This window comes from Ascaphus truei, chromosome 12 (genome assembly GCF_040206685.1).
Source record: "Ascaphus truei isolate aAscTru1 chromosome 12, aAscTru1.hap1, whole genome shotgun sequence".
In the NCBI taxonomy this organism is placed as follows: Eukaryota; Metazoa; Chordata; class Amphibia; order Anura; family Ascaphidae; genus Ascaphus; species Ascaphus truei.
In genome coordinates this window covers 7,123,267-7,143,411 of record NC_134494.1, presented here as the reverse complement: position 1 = coordinate 7,143,411, position 20,145 = coordinate 7,123,267, and the positions used below count along the sequence as shown (strand labels likewise).

At 44.5% G+C, this 20,145-nt stretch overlaps 2 protein-coding genes across 3 annotated transcripts in view; both read right to left on the bottom strand.

Moving 5' to 3' along the window:
• LOC142464329 (uncharacterized) overlaps positions 1–20,145 on the bottom strand; it is a 794,668-nt gene that overhangs the window by 395,078 nt on the left and 379,445 nt on the right. The gene's annotated exons all lie outside the window — the stretch shown is intronic.
• LOC142464321 (uncharacterized) overlaps positions 2,484–20,145 on the bottom strand; it is a 31,966-nt gene continuing 14,304 nt past the window's right edge. The window contains 2 exon segments of the mRNA XM_075567815.1: positions 2,484–2,774; positions 2,777–3,870. Coding sequence (XP_075423930.1) covers positions 2,707–2,774; positions 2,777–3,626 — 918 coding nt within the window. The 5' untranslated portion in view covers positions 3,627–3,870 and the 3' untranslated portion in view covers positions 2,484–2,706.

The window sequence follows — 20,145 nt, the reverse complement described above, 5'->3', positions numbered from 1 at the left end:
AATCCAAATTATGAAAACAAAATAATGATTAAAAAAATCCCAACAAAAACTATAACTTGTGTCAAGGGAAACTGCCTTCGGACATTACAACAAGTCTATCCAGTTGACTTGTATAGATAACTAGCTGAGAGACCCGGCGCTGCCCGGGACCAAAACCTCCTGCTCCCTCCTCTCTCAACTCCCCCCGTCCCTCTCTGCCTCCCCCCCCCTGCGCAGCTCCAGTCCCCCCCTGCGCAGCGCCAGCCATTCCCCCCCCTACACAGCTCCGGGCGTGTCCCCCCCTACACAGCTCCGGCTGTGTCCCCTCTCTGCGCCGCTCCGGTCGCCGTTCCCCCCTGCCCCACCAGGCAGCTGTTCCACCCCCTGCGTAGCACACAGTGAGACACACACACAGTGAGACACACACAGTGAGACACAAGCGCACACAGACACCCACAGTGAGACACACACACACTGTGACACACACCCATACTGTGACACACACAGATACTGACACACATACTGTGACACACACACACTGAGACACGCACACAAACACACTGTGAGACACGCACACAAACACACTGTGAGACATGCACACAAACACACTGTGAGACATGCACACAAACACACTGTGAGACACGCACACACACACTGTGAGACATGTCTTCGGGCACCAACAACAACTGCAGTGAGGATGCCGCAGCCTCAACCCCCCCACCGGGGGACACCAGCCCCCTCCGTCCTGTCTCCGAGCTCCCACCGCTCCGCCCGCGCCCCGGAGCGTGTGCGAGCCGGCGCCGGGAGGACGGTGAGCCGCCCGAGGAGCGGGAGCAGCCACGGTCCCGGGCTTGGGGGGCAGAGCATGCTGCACAGTCTGCCGGGAGCATGGCGCCCCGGAGTCGGGAGGACAATGAGCTGCCCGAGGAGCGGGAGCAGCCGCAGCGTGCGTGCACCGCCAGGCCGCTGGACGGCTCTGAGCACACGTGCAACTCGCAGGTGACAGGGGGGCACCGGGGAAAGGGAGGGGGACCGACACAGGGGGGAGTGAAACCCGGGGGCAGGGGGGGCAATACCCGGTGGGGGTGATACCCGGGGGTAGGGGGATTCAGCGGGAGACAGGGAGAGGGAGAAGAGAGTGGCCGGGCGGCGGTGCGAGGAGAAGGGCCGGTCGAGGCCACAGAAGCAAGCAAGCCAATGAGAGGGGGGCAAGCCACGGAGCAATCTGATTGGCCAGAGGCTGAGTGACAGACCGACGGACCAATCAGATTGCCCCTAGACACAAGGACATACGTTTTAAAAAATATATGTATATAGATAGATAGATGGAAGTACAAGAGAGCATAAAGTCCTTGGCGCAATAATAATGTAATGTGCACCTTACAGTTAAAGGCAAAGATACCTTTCAATGTCTTTCACCACTTACTTGATGTAAGTAATTAGCTGTAGAGTGAATGAGTCTTAACCCTCAGAGGTTACTGCGCAATGGTCTGTTTTTCCCTCATGTTTTTAGTCATCTAATACTGAGGAATCCAAGCAAGCACCACCAAGCAAATAGACCGACATCACCATTGTGACTAAGGACTGTTTTGCAACCAAGGATTGGCATTATTCATTGCGCCAAGAACTATTTGCTCTCTTGTACTTCTATCAGGGGTGAAGTACAAAAAAAGTCGAGCAACGTTTTGGACCTCCCGGTCCTTTATCCAGCCCCTACAATCAGTGTGCATCACACTGGGTCTATATATAGTGCAACAAACATTTCAATTTGGCGCCAAAGCACTGCTGACCCTCCTACGGTGGCTCCAGAGGGACAAGCTTTGCAGTAGCATGCCATGATCTTGGGTTTCCCTCTGCACCTAATATCAATCAGCAGGATAGGAATTTGCATTTTTAGACACAGAGAGGATACTTATTGTCCCTCTGGAGCCATCGTAGGAGGGTCAGCAGTGTTTTGGCGCCGAATTGAAATGTTTGATGCACTATATATAGACCCAGTGTGATGCACACTGATGTAGGGGCTTGATAAAGGACCAGGAGGTCCAAAACTTTTGTCCCACTTTTCCTGTTCTTCACCCGATGCTTGATTGATTAAATAAACCTTTTTTCTTTACGTTTGAAATCTACCAGTGTTGCAGATCTTTTTTTCTTTGTGTGTGTGTGTGTATATATATATATATATATATATATATATTATCCATATATATGCATAGATTTCAAACTGTTATATGGAGACATGCGTTGTACTTTAATGGGGTTATTTACTGTGATAGTGCCAATCAAGAGAACAAGGGGTGCGTGTGTAAATATATATATATATATATATATATATATTTATATATATATATATATATACACACACATATATATACATACATATATATATATTATATATATATATACATATATATATATATTATATAATATATATATATATATATTATATATATATATATACATATATATATATATATACACACACACACCTTGTTCTCTTGATTGGCACTATCACAGTAAATAGCCCCATTAAAGTACAACACATGCCTCCATATACCAGTTTGAAATTTATGCAGTCAGTGTTGCTGCCAAAAAAAACTGCATATCAGTGCGAGCTTTTGGCAATTGTCATTTCCCTAAAATATTTTTTTTCTATTTATATTGTGTTTTTTTTAGTGGTATCATGTATATTTTACCATTAACCATTAGAGAGCGACGTCACAAAGTGATTTATCTTGTGTTTGAAAAGATTTGTTTTTGACTAAAGCTTTTCTCATATTCAGAGCAGTTATAGGGTTCACCCCTGTGTGGATGCTGTGGTGCCTAACAAGACTAGATTTATTACTGAAGCTTTTCTCACATTCAGAGCAGTTATAAGGTGTCTCCCCTGTGTGGATTCTTTGATGTTTAACAAGATTAGATTTGGAAGTGAAGGTTTTCTTACATTCAGAGCAGATATAGGGTCTCACCCCTGCGTGGATTCTTTGGTGTCTAACAAGATCTGTTCTCTCATTGAAGCTTTTCCCACATTCAGAGCAGTTATAGGGTTTTACCCCTGTGTGGATTCGTTGGTGTCTAAAAAGATCTGATTTCTGAATGAAGCTTTTCTCACATTCAGAGCAGTTATAGGGTCTCACCCCTGTGTGGAATCTTTGGTGCTTAACAAGATCTGCTTTGTCCCTGAAGCTTTTCTCACATTCAGAGCATTTATAGGGTCTCACCCTGGTGTTGATTTGTGTGTGGATATGTGTGTCGATTTGTGTGTGGATCCTCTGGTGCCTAACAAGAGCTGATTTCTCATTAAACCTTTTCTCACATTCAGAGCATTTATAGGGTCTCACTCCTGTGTGGATTCTTTGGTGTTTAACAAGATCTCCTTTCTCATTGAAGCTTTTCTCACATTCAGAGCAGTTATAGGGTCTAATCCCTGTGTGGATTCTATGGTGTTTAACAAGATCTCCTTTCTCGTTGAAGCTTTTCTCACATTCAGAGCAGTTATAGGGTCTAATCCCTGTGTGGATTCTTGTGTGTGTAACAAGATGCGATTTCTGATTGAAGTTTTTCCCACATTCAGAGCAGTTATAGGATTTCTTCCCTGTATGGATTTTTTGCTGTGTACCATTACCATATTTCCCACTGTAGGTGTTCATGTCTCTGCTCTTTAAACAGTCTCTTTGTCTTCTCTGGTATTGTGGTGTCTGTAAGTTTAGTAAAATGTTGATGTATGAGAATGCTCTGCCGAGTTTCTTGTAATCTTCTTCCAGTTCTCATACAGACTTATGCAATGTTGAAGTCCTTAAAACATATTTCCATTAACACCTCTGTAATTTATGATGTTTGGGACATTTCTTATATTGCTTCTTGTTCACAGATCAGTCGTGTGCTGCAGATAATCTGTGGTGAGAAAATGTATTAATGTAACATTGCAATGCAACAAAGAATATTTGGATGAGAAAGACAAATATTCACTGAGTTTGACCCTTATAAAATTCTACTTGTGCCAGATACTGAATCATATAATTAAAGTTACATTGTTATATTAGAGTTATATTTACAATCACCCAGAGGAAGGCAAAGAAACAACCAAATGAATCATTTTACATTTATGTCTCCTAAGTGGAAATAAATATTTCCTCTAGTGTTGCATCAAGTCCCAAAAATGACCGGTTAACCGGAAAAAAAAAATACCCGGCCTAGTAGTTGTGACTTACCTGCAGACAGCGTCGGAGGGTGTGGGGACTGCGTCGGAGGGTAAGGAAGACCTCACAAAATCCTGGTGGCAGTGGGAGCAGCGGAAGACATCAGGTGGTGGCAGCAGAGGACTATATTGCTCCCGCAGCTAAAGACATTCTTCACAGCCGGTGCTAGCAAGTGACCGGAGCATGAGCGTTACTATTGGACAGCCGGGGAGGAGCGCTTCGACTTCCCTGTGCTGCTCCTCACCAATTGTCCTATAGTAACGCTCCTGCTCTGGTCACATATTCCTCTGTTCCCACCGGCACATGCTGTGAATGATGTCTTCAGCTGCTCCCACCAGCTGAAGAGTGACGGCCTCTGCTGCCATCGCCTGATGGATGTTGTCTGCTTCTCCCACCGCCACCAGGATGTCACCGTGGTCTTCCTCACCCTCCGTCGCGGTCCACCTCACCCTCCGTCACCGGCTGCAGGTAAGTCTTCTGCTGCTCTACTCCTGTCGTTCTCCAAGAGGAGGACCGAGGGAGCAGAGCAGAACGGAAATTACCCAGCACTGGGTTCCAGCCCCATGGCGCGGGGTCTGGCTAATTTCCAGGTACTGAAAATATGACCAGGTATGCCAGGTACCGGGTAACATTATCATAATTTATAAGTAAAGTGCCAACATATTCTGCAGCGCGGTACATTGGGGTACATGGAGTTACAGTTAGGTGGGGAAATAATTGGACACTGATACAAGTTTTGTTATTTCGGCTGTGTACCAAAATAAATTCAAGTTACAGTTAAATAATGAATATGGGCTTAAAGTGCAGTCTATCAGCTTTAATTTGAGGGTATTCACATCCATATTGGAGGAGGGGTTTAGGAATTACATCTTTTTAATATGTAGCCCCCTCTTTTTCAAGGGACCAAAAGTAATTGGACAATTGACTCAAAAGCTGTTTCATGGACTAGTGTGGGCTATTCCTTCGTTATTTCATCATCAATTAAGCAGGTCAAAGGTCTGGAGTTGATTCCAGGTGTGGCATTCTTATTTGGAAGCTGTTGCCGTGAACCCACAACATGCGGTCAAAGGAGCTCTCAATGCAAGTGAAACAGGGCATCCTTAGGATGCAAAAAAACAAGAAAATCCATCAGAGAGATAGCAGGAACATTAGGAGTGGCCAAATTAACAGTTTGGTACATTCTGAGAAAAAAAGAACGCACTGGTGAGCTATGCAACACAAAAAGGCCTGGACATCCACGAAAGACAACAGAGGTGGATGATCGTAGGATCCTTTCCATGGTAAAGAAAAACCCCTTCACAACATCCAGCCAAGTGAAGAACTCTCTCCAGGAAGTAGGCATATCATTATGCGTGGATAATTCTGTAGTTGAATATTTTGTAATGGCCGAGTCAATCACCTGATCTCAACCCGATCGAGCATGCATTTCACTTGCTGAAGACAAAACTTAAGGCAGAAAGACCCACGAACAAACAACAGCTTGCGTGTACTGACTGATCTGTGTGGTTGATTGAAGTGCTGGTTGGTTAAAGTGTGTGCAGTTAGAACCAGAAGCAGTTTGAACAAGGAAGCGGTTAAACAAGGTATAGTTTATTGAAGTGCAGTTTACTGTTAGTACTTCTAAACTTCATAGTTGCTAGAATGAGCAGGATTGAAAATGCCACTCAATGCACATCTTGCCACATGTATGTGCACTTGGAGACGCTGTTCCAAGGAGCATACCGCTGCGAAAAGTGTGAGCGGGTGGTCTCTCTAGTCAGAGATTGCTGATCTGAAGAGGCAACTTGCAATATTGAGGGACATTGGCAATCTTGAAAGGGAATTAGAGCTCACTGAGCAGGCCCTTGCTTCGACTAGTGGTGCAGATGGTGGCGCTGTTAGTGAGGAGAAGGTAGGTAGCTTGGTTGCTGTTAGTGAGAAGCAGGTAGGTAGCTGGGTGACAGTTAGAAGGGGAAGCAGGGGCAATAGGGAGAGCCTGGTCGTTTCTGAGCTGACACATCCTAATAGATTTGCCATGTTGAGTGAAGATATTGGGAATGTTGTGGCAGAAATGGCAAGGCTGGGGGAGACTAATTCCTTTAGCAGCCAGGGGAATAGTTCCTCCAGCACAGTGGGGACTCAGGATGCTCAGATACAAAGAAAGATTGTGGTGGTAGGGGACTCCATTATTAGGAAGGTAGATAGGGCAATCTGTTGCCAGGACCACATGAACCGAACAGATTGTTGTCTCCCGGGTGCTCGGGATCGGCACATTGCGGATCGGGTAGACAGATTGTTGGGGGGGTGGGATTGACCTGGCGGTCTTGGTACACGTTGGCACCAATGACAAAGTTAGAGAAAGATGGAGGGTCCTAAAAAATGATTACAGGGATCTAGGCCAAAATCTTAAGGCAAGGACCTCCAAGGTAGTATTTTCTGAAATACTACCAGTGCCATGCGCTACCGCAGGGAGACAGTCAGAGATCAGGGAGGTTAATGCATGGCTAAGAAAGTGGTGCAGGAAGGAGGGGTTTGGGTTTTTAGAGCACTGGGACCCCTTTTCTGAGAGGTGCCATCTATATTCTAGGGACGGATTGCACCTCAATGAAGAGGGATCTTCTGTGCTAGGGGGGAGAATGCTAAAAAGGTTGGAGGAGATTTTAAACTAGGATGGAGGGGGGAGGGTAATGAAACAGATAATGAACTAAATGGAATAGATGAGGATACAAGGTGGTATGGAGGTAGAATGGGGGCAAGTGCAAGTTTGACAAGCAGTGAGACACCCATAGTAAATACAGATAATACTAGAAAACTTCTAAAGACTAAACCAAGTGGGAGCAGAAAGGAAGGAGTAGATAAGATAATAGTACAGGCTAAAAAAAAAGTTAAATGCATGCTTGCTAATGCAGGAAGCATGACAGATAAAATGGGGGAGCTTGAATTAATAGCTGCAAGGGAGCAGTATGATATCATAGGCATTACAGAAACATGGTGGGATGAAACTCATGACTGGACAGTTAATTTAGAGGGTTATTCTCTTTTTCGGAAGGATCGAACAAATAGAAGGGGAGGTGGAGTATGTTTATATGTTAAACCGGATCTAAAACCTATTATAAAGGGATGATGTCTATGAAGGGAATGATGAAAATGTAGAGACTTCGTGGATAAAAATTAGCAGTGGAGGTAAAAGTATAAAGAAAATTTTATGGGAATATGCTATAAACCACCAAATATCTGTGAGATTGAAGAAGCTAAAATACTTTTGCAAATGGAGAAGGCATCAAAACTGGGTCATGTTTGCATAATGGGGGATTTTAATTATCCAGACATAGACTGGGGCAATGAGATTAGCGTTACAACAAAAGGAAACAGGTTTTTGGGGGTGCTTAAAGACAATTATATGACCCAAATTATTGAGGAACCAACCAGGAGAGGGGCAGTTCTGGATTTGGTCATATCAAACAATGTAGAAGTAATAACAAATATTCAAGTCCTGGAACATTTGGGTAACAGTGATCATAACATGGTCTCATTTGAAATAAATTATCAAAAAACAGATTACTTGGGTTCAACAAAGACTTTAAATTTCAGAAAGGCAGATTTTAATAAACTGAGGTCTAATCTAGTAGTAATACAATGGGATGATGTTTTTGCAGGGAAAAATGTAGAAGATAAATGGGCGGTCTTTAAAACATTGTTAGAAAAGCACACTTATCAGTGTATACCCTTGGGTAATAAGTATAAAAGAAATAAGTCAAAACTAATGTGGCTAAATAAACAGGTTGGGGAGGAAATGGACAAGAAGAGGAAGGCGTTTAGATTCTTTAAGTCAGAAGGGACAGAGACATCGTATCAGAATTATAAGGAATGTAACAAAAATTGCAAAAGGGCAATCAAATTAGCAAAAATGGATAATGAAAAAAGGATTGCAATAGAAAGTAAGGTCAACCCAAAAAAGTTCTTTAAGTACCTTAATAACAAAAAAATGAGAAAAGAAAATATAGGACCCTTTCAGTGTGAGATGGGTAGGCAGATTATTGGAGATAAGGAAAAAGCTGAGGTATTAAACAAATTCTTTGCCTCTGTGTTTACCAGGGAAGAATCAAGTTCAATAGTAGTGTCGCAGGAGGAAGCCCCAACCTCCATATTAATGAACAATTGGTTAACTGAGGAAGAAGTTCATAAGCGACTTGAAAAAATTAAAGTAAATAAGGCACCTGGCCTCGATGGCATACATCCAAGAGTTCTCAAGGAGTTAAGCTCAGTAATAGCAAAACCATTATATTTAATATTCAAGGACTCCATTTCCACAGGCTCAGTACCACAAGATTGGCGTAAAGCAGATGTGGTGCCTACAGTATATTTAAAAAGGGAGCTAGATCACAATCGGGAAATTACAGACCTGTAAGCCTGACTTCAATAGTAGGGAAACTACTTGAAGGTTTAATACGGGATAATATTCAGGAATACCTAATGGAAAACAAAATTATTAGTAATACAGGCATACCCCGCATTAACGTACACAATGGGACCGGAGCATGTATGTAAAGTGAAAATGTACTTAAAGTGAAGCACTACCTTTTCTCCACTTATCGATGCATGTACTGTACTGCAATCGTCATATACGTGCATAACTGATGTAAATAACGCATGTGTAACAGGCTCTATAGTCTCCCCGCTTGCGCACAGCTTCAGTACAGGTAGGGAGCCAGTATTGCTGTTCAGGATGTGCTGACAGGCGCATGCGTGAGCTGCCGTTTGCCTATTGGGCGATATGTCCTTACTCGCGAGTGTACTTAAAGTGAGTGTCCTTAAACCGGGGTATGCCTGTAGTCAGCATGGATTTATGAAGGATAGATCTTACCAAACTAACCTTATTTGTTTCTTTGAGGAGGTAAGTAGGAATTTAGACCAGGGTAATGCAGTTGATGTGGTCTACTTAGATTTTGCAAAGGCTTTTGATACGGTTTCACACAAGAGGTTGGTGTACAAAATAAAGAAAATTGGACTCAGTAATAATATATGCACCTGGATTGAAAACTGGTTAAAGGACAGACAACAGAGGGTTGTCATAAATGGAACTTTTTCAGATTCGGCTAAAGTCGTGAGTGGAGTACCTCAGGGATCGGTACTGGGACCCCTGCTTTTTAACTTATTTATTAATGACCTTGAGGTTGGGATTGAGAGCAAAGTCTCCATCTTTGCTGATGATACTAAATTGTGTAAGGTAATAGAATCAGAGCAGGATGTAATTTCTCTTCAGAAGGACTTGGAGAGACTGGAAACGTGGGCAGGTAAATGGCAGATGAGGTTTAATACAGATAAATGTAAGGTTATGCATTTGGGATGCAAGAATAAAAAGGCGACTTACAAATTAAATGGAGATATATTGGGGGAATCCTTGATGGAGAAAGATTTAGGAGTGCTTGTAGACAGCAGGCTTAGCAATAGTGCCCAATGTCATGCAGTAGCTGCAAAGGCAAACAAGATCTTATCTTGCATCAAACAGGCAATGGAGGGAAGGGAAGTAAACATAATTATGCCCCTTTACAAAGCATTAGTAAGACCACACCTTGAATATGGAGTACAATTTTGGGCGCCAATCCTAAGAAAAGACATTATGGAACTAGAGAGAGTGCAGAGAAGAGCCACCAAATTAATAAAGGGGATGGACATTCTAACTTATGAGGAGAGGCTAGCTAAATTAGATTTATTTACATTAGAAAAGAGGCGCCTAAGAGGGGATATGATAACTATATACAAATATATTCAGGGACAATACAAGGAGCTTTCAAAAGAACTATTCATCCCACGGGCCGTACAAAGGACTCTGGGCCATCCCTTAAGGTTGGAGGAAAGGAAATTTCACCAGCAACAAAGGAAAGGGTTCTTTACAGTAAGGGCAGTAAAAATATGGAATTCATTACCCATGGAGACTGTGATGGCAGATACAATAGATTTGTTCAAAAAAAGGTTGGACATCTTTTTAGATGGGAAAGGTATACAGGGATATACCAAATAAGTATACATGGGAAGGATATTGATCCAGGGATTAATCCGATTGCCAATTCTTGGAGTCAGGAAGGAATGAATTTTTCCCCTTAATGGGGTTTTTTGTTTGCCTTCCTCTGGATCAATAAGTAAGTATAGATATAGGATAAAGTATCTGTTGTCTAAATTTAGCATAGGTTGAACTTGATGGACGAACGTCTTTTTTCAACCTCATCTACTATGTAACTGAAGACAGCTGCAGTAAAGGCGTGGCAAAGCATCACAAAGGAAGAAACCCAGCGGATGCGTTCCAGACTTCAAGCAGTCATTGCCTGCAAAGGATTCTTGACAAAGTATTGAAAATGAACATTTTATTTATTATTGTGTTAATTTGTCCAATTACATTTGAGCCCCTGAAAAAAGGGGACAGTGTATGAAAATTGTTGCATTTCCTAAACGTTTCATACAATATTTTTGTTCAACCCCTTGAATTAAAGCTGAAAGTATGCACTTCTATTGCAGCTCGATTGTTTCATTTCAAATCTATTGTGGTTGCGTACAGAGCCAAAATTACGAACATTGAGTTAGTGTCCAATTATTTCCGGTCCTAACTGTATGTATATTACATAATCAGTTACATACAAGTAAGGACAAACATGCACAAACAGATACAAAGAAGTAAGGAGGGTCCTGCTCATGAGAGCTTACAATCTAGAGGGAATGAGGGACAATGTTCAAATAAGAGGTATCTGGCTGAAACTGAAACCTGACGTCTGAGTCTTAGCCCCAACTGACTTAGGTCTCTGTGGCATCCATGCTGTGATTGGTTGGCAGCCCTCCTCCACAGTTACCAGTGGAGACCGAGATCTATGTAAAGAGCTTATTTTTTCCTGATCCTGACGTGGAGGTGAACTAAGCAGTGTGCTCCAAGGTTGTACCGGAGACACCTGAAAACGAGACTGGGAGCCTAACCAAGCGAGAGATTTGAAAGTGCTCTCTCGCAAATTGCACCAGAGAGGTCTGGGCAGTCTCAATCCCCACAGCAGTGGTAGCAAAACCCGTGTAAACATTGAAATTGGCGCCTGGCACCTAGGTAGCTAGGATTCCCCCCTGTATTCCCTGATTTGGTGAGTAAAAGATCTGTTTGTGATTTTGTGCAGTGCTTACTGGCTGCGGCTGGAATAAATACTCGTTATTTAAATGCTTTGTCCTGTCTGGTGCCTTGATCCGGGTGTTAAGTTCTGGTCTCCTGTCACAGATAAGGTTTTGCAATTAATTATAGAAGCTATGGAAAGCAAGGAGGAGACGTAGGAGGAGGAGGGGCGACTTCCATTTTAGTAGTGTCACCAGTTGTATATATCTCCTCAAATCTTTCTCCAATTAAATTCGGGAGAAATGCCTGTGCTGCAAATGGAGCGCACCTGAGGTAGCTTGGGAGACATGCTAATAGATGTGTAAAGTATATTTAAATAAGTCCCACCCCACAATTCCTAAAATGATTTCCATGCAAACTATATAAAATTGATGAGCCTAAAGCACCATAATGACTGGAATGGTGTCAGACCCAAAAGGACTAAAATCCACAACCACTGCTTTTCTTGGCAGCAGATCTATCAGTGTGAGATAAACCAGCTAATGGTAGCACTACTGTCACAGCATACTTAGTTTTGAGCTATACATCTAATTTAGGGCTCACTCATATGTATAAAGCACTTTTCTCCTCTGTCCCACAGGGATAGAAATGTGTGTGTGTAAAAAACAATATGCGCGCCCCCATAGCGTAATAAAAAGAAGGGGGAGGGAAACAAGTGCACTCATAAGGGAAGGAATTTAAAAGAAGTTTTAAATATAATCACCAGCCAGCAATCCCATTGGTAAAATCCTCAGTCCTACCAATCCTCTCATGAGGGATAGTAGAGCAGGTCCACTGAGGACTGAATCTAGCAAAGTCCTGAATTATAGGAAAGTCCTTGATTAGAGGAGATTCAAAATCTAGCGGCCAAAAACATACGGAGCATCTTCATAGAAAATGGTTAAATAATGTCCCTCTCGGCCAATTTCACGGCATCAGGAGAAATTGTTCTTGTGAGAGGGACTTTCTTTCACACTCTAAAGCTTTGAGTAAGAAGTTTACAGATAAGGGTTATGATGGACAATTGGTCCTTGACTCCCTGAGTAAGGTCCAAGATATGAACCGATCTGCCTTAGTAGCTGATTCCAGGGGCAAAAGAGTTAGGAAGCAAAATTCTGATTATAACCAGAGTCAAGGGAGTAAAAGATTTGGGGCTCCAAAGTTTATTACTACATTTAAGATTCTAAACAAGCACTGGAATATTCTTATGTGTGTGACGGGAGGAGGTTAATAATAAAGGTTAAGCACTCTGGTTACCCCTGAACCCGTAGTGTCTCTGGTAGCTACATAAGCACCATAAGCCAGGGATAATACATGTGGAAAATAATGTGACCCCTGCTTTTTTCTGTTTTCATGTTTCCTTGGCCCCAGAACTGTGAGATTTCTTGGGCATCAGTGTGACGTTAAGGGGATAACCAGGCTCTCAATAAAAGGTCAAGCCCATTCATGGTTACCCCTGATCCGTACATATATAAGGTTTCAAGAAAGTTAGCTCTTGGACCAAGTAACATTGTATCTTTCAATGCAAGACTTGTAATAAAGATATTTTTGGTGTTTTTATCATTCGGGGCATGTTAGCGAGCAGGGATTGCTAGGGCACGAGTGTGGCGGTGACGGAGTTAACCAGGCTTATAGTAAAGGTCAAGCCCGCTTGGTTACCCCTGACCCGTGTTTTGGGGTGCTAGAGTGTCAGCTCTGGGGCCCGGGCATTGTGTATGCATTACTGTGACTGTGTGCAAAATATATGAGACAATTGCCATTTTTGTGTTTTAACCTTTTCCAGAGGTGCTGGGACCGGGAGATTTTAAGGAGGTAAGTTTCAGGCTGGGTTTGCCAGAGAAAGTTGTTACAGATTGTGGCTAGGTATCGGGGTTCTCAAGTTATGAGTTACCCCAGAAATATATCTGGGAATCAAGTGAGATTCTTGGATATATGGAAGCCCAGTGCCCAAGGCAGACCCCCACCGTGAAACCATTCTTGCGACTCACCACTAGGATGTCCTGCTTCAGCACAGAGCAGGAAAAGGTAAAAATAAGGCATAGAGTTTCCTAATATAGAGGAAGTTTGTTTTATTAACATGGGGACACAAGAGGTTAATGAATCCCCACACTCTGAATCCAGGATAGGGGTTCAGGGGGGAAATCATATCATGTGTTAAAGGTATGAATTATGGTAGCCTCGCTCAGGACAAAGCGGAGAGTTTATTGGGGGGCAAGGAATAGAATAAAAGAGTGTAAGTTAGGTTTTAAAGTATAGCAGGGATGGGCTCATAAGTGTAGCAACAGTTAAGATTTTCACTCTCTCTCACCCCAACAGACTTAGTACATGTTAATACAGAATTGTGGAAAAGTATAGGTTATGGAAACCAGTATATTTGTTCAGCAGCAGTGTTTTAAGATATGGTTAACCTTTATGCATTAAATTAGACAGGATCTTTAGTCTGCAAAGACCCAGTGGGGGGCTGAGGGCTAATCGTTCAAAGGGACATTTGGCCCAGAGGTGCGATCTGTTTGTCAGCAGGAAAAGGCTAAATAAGCACTCAATAATCGCAGCTTCAAAGAGTCCGTTTAAAACGCAAGGAACTAGAGCTGTGAATAGTTGTTAGTCCTTCCATGCTAATTGAGGCCCGTATCCTCAGATCAAAGAAGCCATTTGGTCAAAGCCAGACTTAGGGGGTTTCGAATAGTGAGTGGGCAAAATGGTGGTTCGGGCACATGTTCTTTCACTACTCTGAAGCCAGGTGACAGGTGGGGGAAGTTTTTAAAAATCGGTGCAGTGAGTGAGGAACGTTAGTTCTAAGAGTTCCATATAAGAGTTTCCTCAGTTTCATCTTGTGTGATTCACCTGAGATTCAGTTCCATTTGAGAAGTTCAAGCTCTGAGTAAATCGCCTAAATTTCTCAGAGGATGTGACCAGAATTCAACAACAAGAGGCTACAGGAAGGAGAATGCTGCTAACTTGTGAAAGTTCCTCTGAATAGCCTCCGTTGGGTATTAGGAGAGCGCAATGTAAGCTATCAAGCTATATCAATGGCGTTACGAGCCTGTAGACGGGCGCTCACAGAGGTATGCAAGGGAGACTGGTTATGGTGAAATTAAATAAGGCTTTTATTGTGCTCGTTTCCTTAACATCAGGAAACCATCCAAACAAGGGATAAACAAAGCTTCTATTCACTTGGGAGTATTTCTAGTGAAATACTATGCAGTCCACAACTCCCTTTAGATAAGCATGTCTCCCTGCCCCAAACATATAGCATGAAATGAACAGATATAAAAAGTCTTACAAATGAAAGTCTTATCTGTTTGTAGTGGTTTGGAGGGAAAATCTTCTCTGTCCCTGGTTGCTCCCTTTTCCTCGGGGTTTGTCACCGTTCAGGTTTAGAAGTTTCCCCTGTGTCTTGAAAGCAGCACTGCTGTTTCTTCTTGCAGGCTCAAAACAAATGTCCCCATATTCAGTCTTACAAGTTGTGAGACTTGAGGCACAACCTACCTTCCTGTCTCAAAAGACAGGCTTTTCTAAGCAATCTAATCAGGCAGGTGGTGTTTGTTAATTGACTACCAGCAGTTAACCACCACACTGCTGGATTAGAGGCACGTTACCTGAACAGGGATAACTCCCCTGTTACATACCTCCCCTGTTTGTGGGAAGCTCGGGCTTGCCACGGCCAAAGCCCATCCTTCCACTCTCATTCTAGATATCTCTGTGACTTGAATGAGAGTGGATGGAGGAAGAGAACCCTCCGTCCCGCTGGGAATGGAGCCCTTTCTCCAGTTTATTCGTGTCTCCTCCCGAAGGTGCTTGAGATCAGCACTCCTCAGTCGCTCGAGGAGGACTTTTTCTAAGTATAGTCTTTTTGCTATGTGCGCGGTCATGAGATTTCCCTCGCGTCGGGTGCTTGTCTTATTGTAGGCAGACTGTATGGCAGCAGTTGCAGAGCGTTTAAAAACAGCCCTTTGAGTTTTCTGCTCTGGAAGCTGTCTCTCTGCCCTTTTCCCACTCAATGGGGTTGCTAGTTCAACCTCTTTGGGATTAAGTTGCAATTCCACACCCACTTCCAGAGAATGTCCCATCTTTTCAGCTTCATCAGCTAAGGATTCTTCTGGTTTTGATTCAGCACGTGTACTTTCTTTTATTGCCTGTTGGGTGGCTGAAGGTTTTGCTAGTGCTTGTTTAGGTGGTTCAAATTTTGCAACCTTGTCTATCAGACGAGCGGTATTCCCAGCTCTCACTGCACCCTTGTCTTCATGGGATTTTGTGGCTGTGGGATACTGACGCTTAGTCAGGGTCAATACTTGTCCTTGTAGAACTTTCATCTCATCCGTGAGAGATCCCTGTTTTTTGAGTGCGTCTTGCAAGTCTCTTCTCAGGGAATTTATCTGCAAGCTTTGCTTTCTCTGAGCTTGCTTCCACATTTTTATTGCATTGTGAAGCACTATGAACCTCTTTACTTGGGCCACAGTTACTTGTTTCAGTTTCTGGACCTTCTTGTGCTCCCTTTTGTGCCGAGTCACCTGGGTTCTAAGCTTGGCCTTTAGCGATGCTTTGGTGATGCTCAGGGTAGCCTTCAGTTTCTCATGCTGCTTTGCGGGGACATACTGGGTAATCAGACGTTCCTGCAGCACTTGAATTTCTTTAACAGCCTGCAGATTGTCTTCCTGCAGAGTTCGCTGCTTCTCCTCGGCCTTCTCGAGGTGCGTACGCAGACCTTGCAGTTGGTTCTGCAGTCGGTGCTCTGCTTCAAACTTCTCACCGTCCAAAAGTCTATTTATTTCTTTAAGCTCGTGCAACTTTTCATTCTTTTCCTTGACGCCGTCTGTCAAATGAATATTTTCTTCTTGAGTTTTTTCTTTTTTTCAACTTCAAATTTATTGTAAAGAGTTTTCAGTACATATAGTATCACAGTGCATATAAAATAAATATCTCATATATAACATTTCAATGCGATACCTAAGTTATCTCCTGAGTACCTGTGCAATATGAACGTCGATATATATCCAGCTTTACATTATGCAGTACATTAGGGTATTTGCGCTTGTGGGTAAAATAAAATAAGCATAAGGGAAGGGAGGGGGAGTATTTCTAGTGAAACACTATGCAATCCACAACTCCCTTTAGATAAGCATGTCTCCCAGCCCCAAACATATAGCATGAAATGAACATATGTAAAAAGTCTTATAATTAAAGTCTTATCTGTTAGCTGGGCCACTGTAGGGGAAGCTTCTCTGCTCTCCTGGAACCACACCCTTGTGTGCACAGGAAATATTAGGCTCCAGGTTAGAATCTTGTCCCCTTTGTCTTGTGGTCTGCTTGTCGCTCAAGACATCTGTCCTTCCTTGGTTCAGCCCATTTGTGGACTAAGGAATCTCTGCCCTGTCTCCAAGTTCAGCTCAGGTGTGAGCTAAGGAGTCTCACTTCCTGTCTCAAAAGACAAGCTTTTCTAAGCAATCACGCATGTGGTGTTTGTTAATTGACTAACAGCAGTTAACCACCACACTACTGGATTAGAGGCACATTACCTGAACAAGGATAACTCCCGTTACAGGTATCCCCTCCAGATCTCTGAGCCGAATATATCTATATTCAGTGTTCGACAAATCACCCAAAAATCTACTCGCCCAACCAAAAAATCTACTCGCCATCTAGAAGCGCCCCCAACCCGCCCCTAGTCCCACCCCCGCCCCTAGTCCCGCCCCCAACCCTACCCCTAGTCCCGCTTTAAAATAAAATATATAAATGACTGACTGGGGGGGGTGACTGACTGACTGGGGGGGTGACTGACTGACTGGGGGGGGGTGGGTGACTGACGGGGGTGGGTGACTGACGGGGGTGGGTGACTGACTGACTGGGGGGGGGGTGGGTGACTGACGGGGGGGGTGACTGACGGGGGGTGTGACTGACGGGGGGGCGTGACTGACGGGGGGGGGTGACTGATGGGGGGGGGTTACTGACGGACGGGGGGGGTGACTGACTGGGGGGGTACCTCTGGTGTCACACACATTCTCCCACACACACACCCATTCTCCCATATACACACACACACAGGGGGGGGGGGGAAGGCCGCGACCAACACCACCACCACGCTCCTCCCCCACCCACCCGCGCCAATCTACCGCTCGTGGGGGGGGGGGGGGGGCTGGCAGACCCCCCCTATACTTCACGCGGGCGTAGTGCAAGCTTTGGGGAGTTGGCAGGGTGGGGGCGAGTCACGTAACGAGGTGTCCCCCAGCGGGCGCCACTGCCCTGCTCCCCTCGCTGGCATGTCCCGCAGTTTTGCTGCGCAGGTTTGCCAGCATCCCCACCACCCCGCGGCGGCATGAAGCTAGTTGTCGGGCGGGCAGACGGGCATCCATTCCCCCCCCCATTCCTCACCTCATGCAGACCGGCATCCCCTACCACACACACACCTCACCTCATGAAGATAGCTGGGCTGTGTAATCTTTGGGGAGGCAGCAGGGTGGGAGGCACGTGGTGAGGCCCCCTCCCCCCGTATGCCAACAGGGCTGCAGCAGTGGGGACCTCTCGCCCCGGGCAGCGATCGGTGGACAGGAGGGGAAGGGGACAGGAGGAGGGGAGGGGGACAGGAGGAGGGAGAGCTAACGCAAAGGCACGGCAGAGGACAGGAGCAGAGCTTTTTCTGCGTCCAGACTTAACATCATAGTTTGTATTTTCTTGTTATTGGCTATCTCTAGCAGATAAATAATTCGTCGGGTGTTATCCGCAGCTTGCCTATCTTTAATAAAGCCGACTTGATCTGGATGTACAAGTCTGGGCAGGATATGACTCAATCTATTGGCGATTAGTTTGGCGTAGATTTTAACATCAGTATTAATGAGGGAGATAGGGCGATAACTTTTGCAGTCTTGCGGATCTTTTCCATCTTTATAAATCACTGAGATAGACGCCTGAAGCATCCGCTCCGGGAACGGGGCTCCCGCTAAAACAGCGTTAAATATTCGAAGCAGCCATGGGGCCAGGTTCTTAATGAACTTCTTATAATACAGGCCTGAGAAGCCATCTGGGCCAGTGGCCTTTGAAGGCTTGAGGTCAGTGATGACCTGGGAAAGCTCCTCTAATGTGAACTCTGCTTCCAATACCTCTATCCAGCTCGTTCAGCCCGTCAGATTGGAGCCTGCCAGAACATCTTCTACGGCCCTTGTGGGTTTGGAACTATGTGCCACTTTCTCCCCATTATATAGATCTTCGTAAAATTATTTGAATTCCTCCACGATGTTTTTCGGGTTGGATGTAGAGGCTCCCGTTTTTAAGCGGATCGCCTGTATGTTATAATTTGATTGTTTGGCTTTTAATTTGCGTGCTAGCATGGTATCTGGCCTGTTTGCCTTTTCATAGTATTTCCTTTTTGAGCAACTCAAGGATTTGTCTGCCTGCGAGGCCATCAGTAGATTAAGTTAAATTTTGGTGTTCTTTATCTCAGCTAATATCTGAGGGTCAGTTTGTTTTTTGTGCCTTGTCGTGAGGGCGTGTAGTTTGGTTTGGAGTGCTACAATTTTATTGTTTCTTTCTTTTTTTCTGCGGGCTGCTATGCCAATTAGCGTACCCCTTATGGTTGCCTTATGGGCCTCCCAGAGGGTAAAGTATGAACTTACCGAACCACAGTTTATACTAAAGAATTGGTTGATTTCCTCACTCACCGTGCCACATATATCTGGGATTTTTAAGAGTGACTCATTAAGTTTCCAGTTTGCGCCAGGTCTATCAGAACGAATTTGAGTGCACCGTAGCTCTATTGGTGCATGGTCAGACCATGAAATATCCTGGATCCCTGCATAGGAGACCAAGGGGACCAGTCTACTAGAGATGAAGAAATAGTCGATTCTGCTGTATGCGTCATGGGGATGGGAATAGAAGGTGTAGTTTTTCTCTGTGGGGTGTAACTCCCTCCATATATCAGTTAACTGATTTTTCTTGAGCCCTGACTTTAAAGCTTCTACAGCCTTCCTTCGACCACTCTTAGGTGTGCCGGTCCTATCTAGCATCGGATTTATCGTAAGATTAAAGTCTCCCGCAAGGATAATGTGGCCTTTGGCTACCTGGTGTAGTTTTTGAAAGAAACCCCTGAGAAATTCGTGACTTTGCTCACAAGGAGCGTACAGCGAAGCCAGAGTCACCGACTGTTCGTGAATAGTTCCTACAACAATCAGAAATCTGCCTGCACTGTCCCTCCTGAGTGTTTCTAATGTAAAGGGAACGTTATTATGGAAGAGAATCCCTACCCCTCGCTTTTTTTCCGCTGCAGATTTGTGAGAATTGTTTATCTAGATATTTAGGTGAGCTACTGGTGCTGAAGTGGGTTTCCTGAAGGAGGACAATGTCCGCCTGTTTTCCTTTGTAATCTGTGAATGCGGCTTTCCTTTTTATGGCACTATTGAAACCGTTAACATTATTAGATATAATATTTATAGCCATTTACATTTCGGTATGTTTGAGCTGCGTCCTGCTATGATACTGTGTTTGTGTGTCTTAACCCTGAGTGGGTGATACCTGAACGAACACTGTACATCCCATACGGAGTGGTCCTCTGTGACCTCCTACTGGAGGGGCCCCGCGCCCCGGTGAGGGGAAGTGACATGGAGAGGGGGGTGGGGAGGGAGCGTAGCAAAGCACGAAAAGAAAAATGAAAAGAGCCGTGTCTGGGGTAAGCCAGAACCGGCTCTTCTGCCCTATGGACTGGACAGCTGCCTGGCACCGCTGGGGTGGGCTACCAGGCATTCTTAGTTCTGTCCTCTGTAGGGATGAGCGGTCCTCATGAGCTAGCTCCATGAGGCACCTCTCGAAGCGCCGACGAACTACCAGGGTAGTTCACACCGGCAATTTGGCGTACGATAATTACTGGCACAGTGTAAGTGA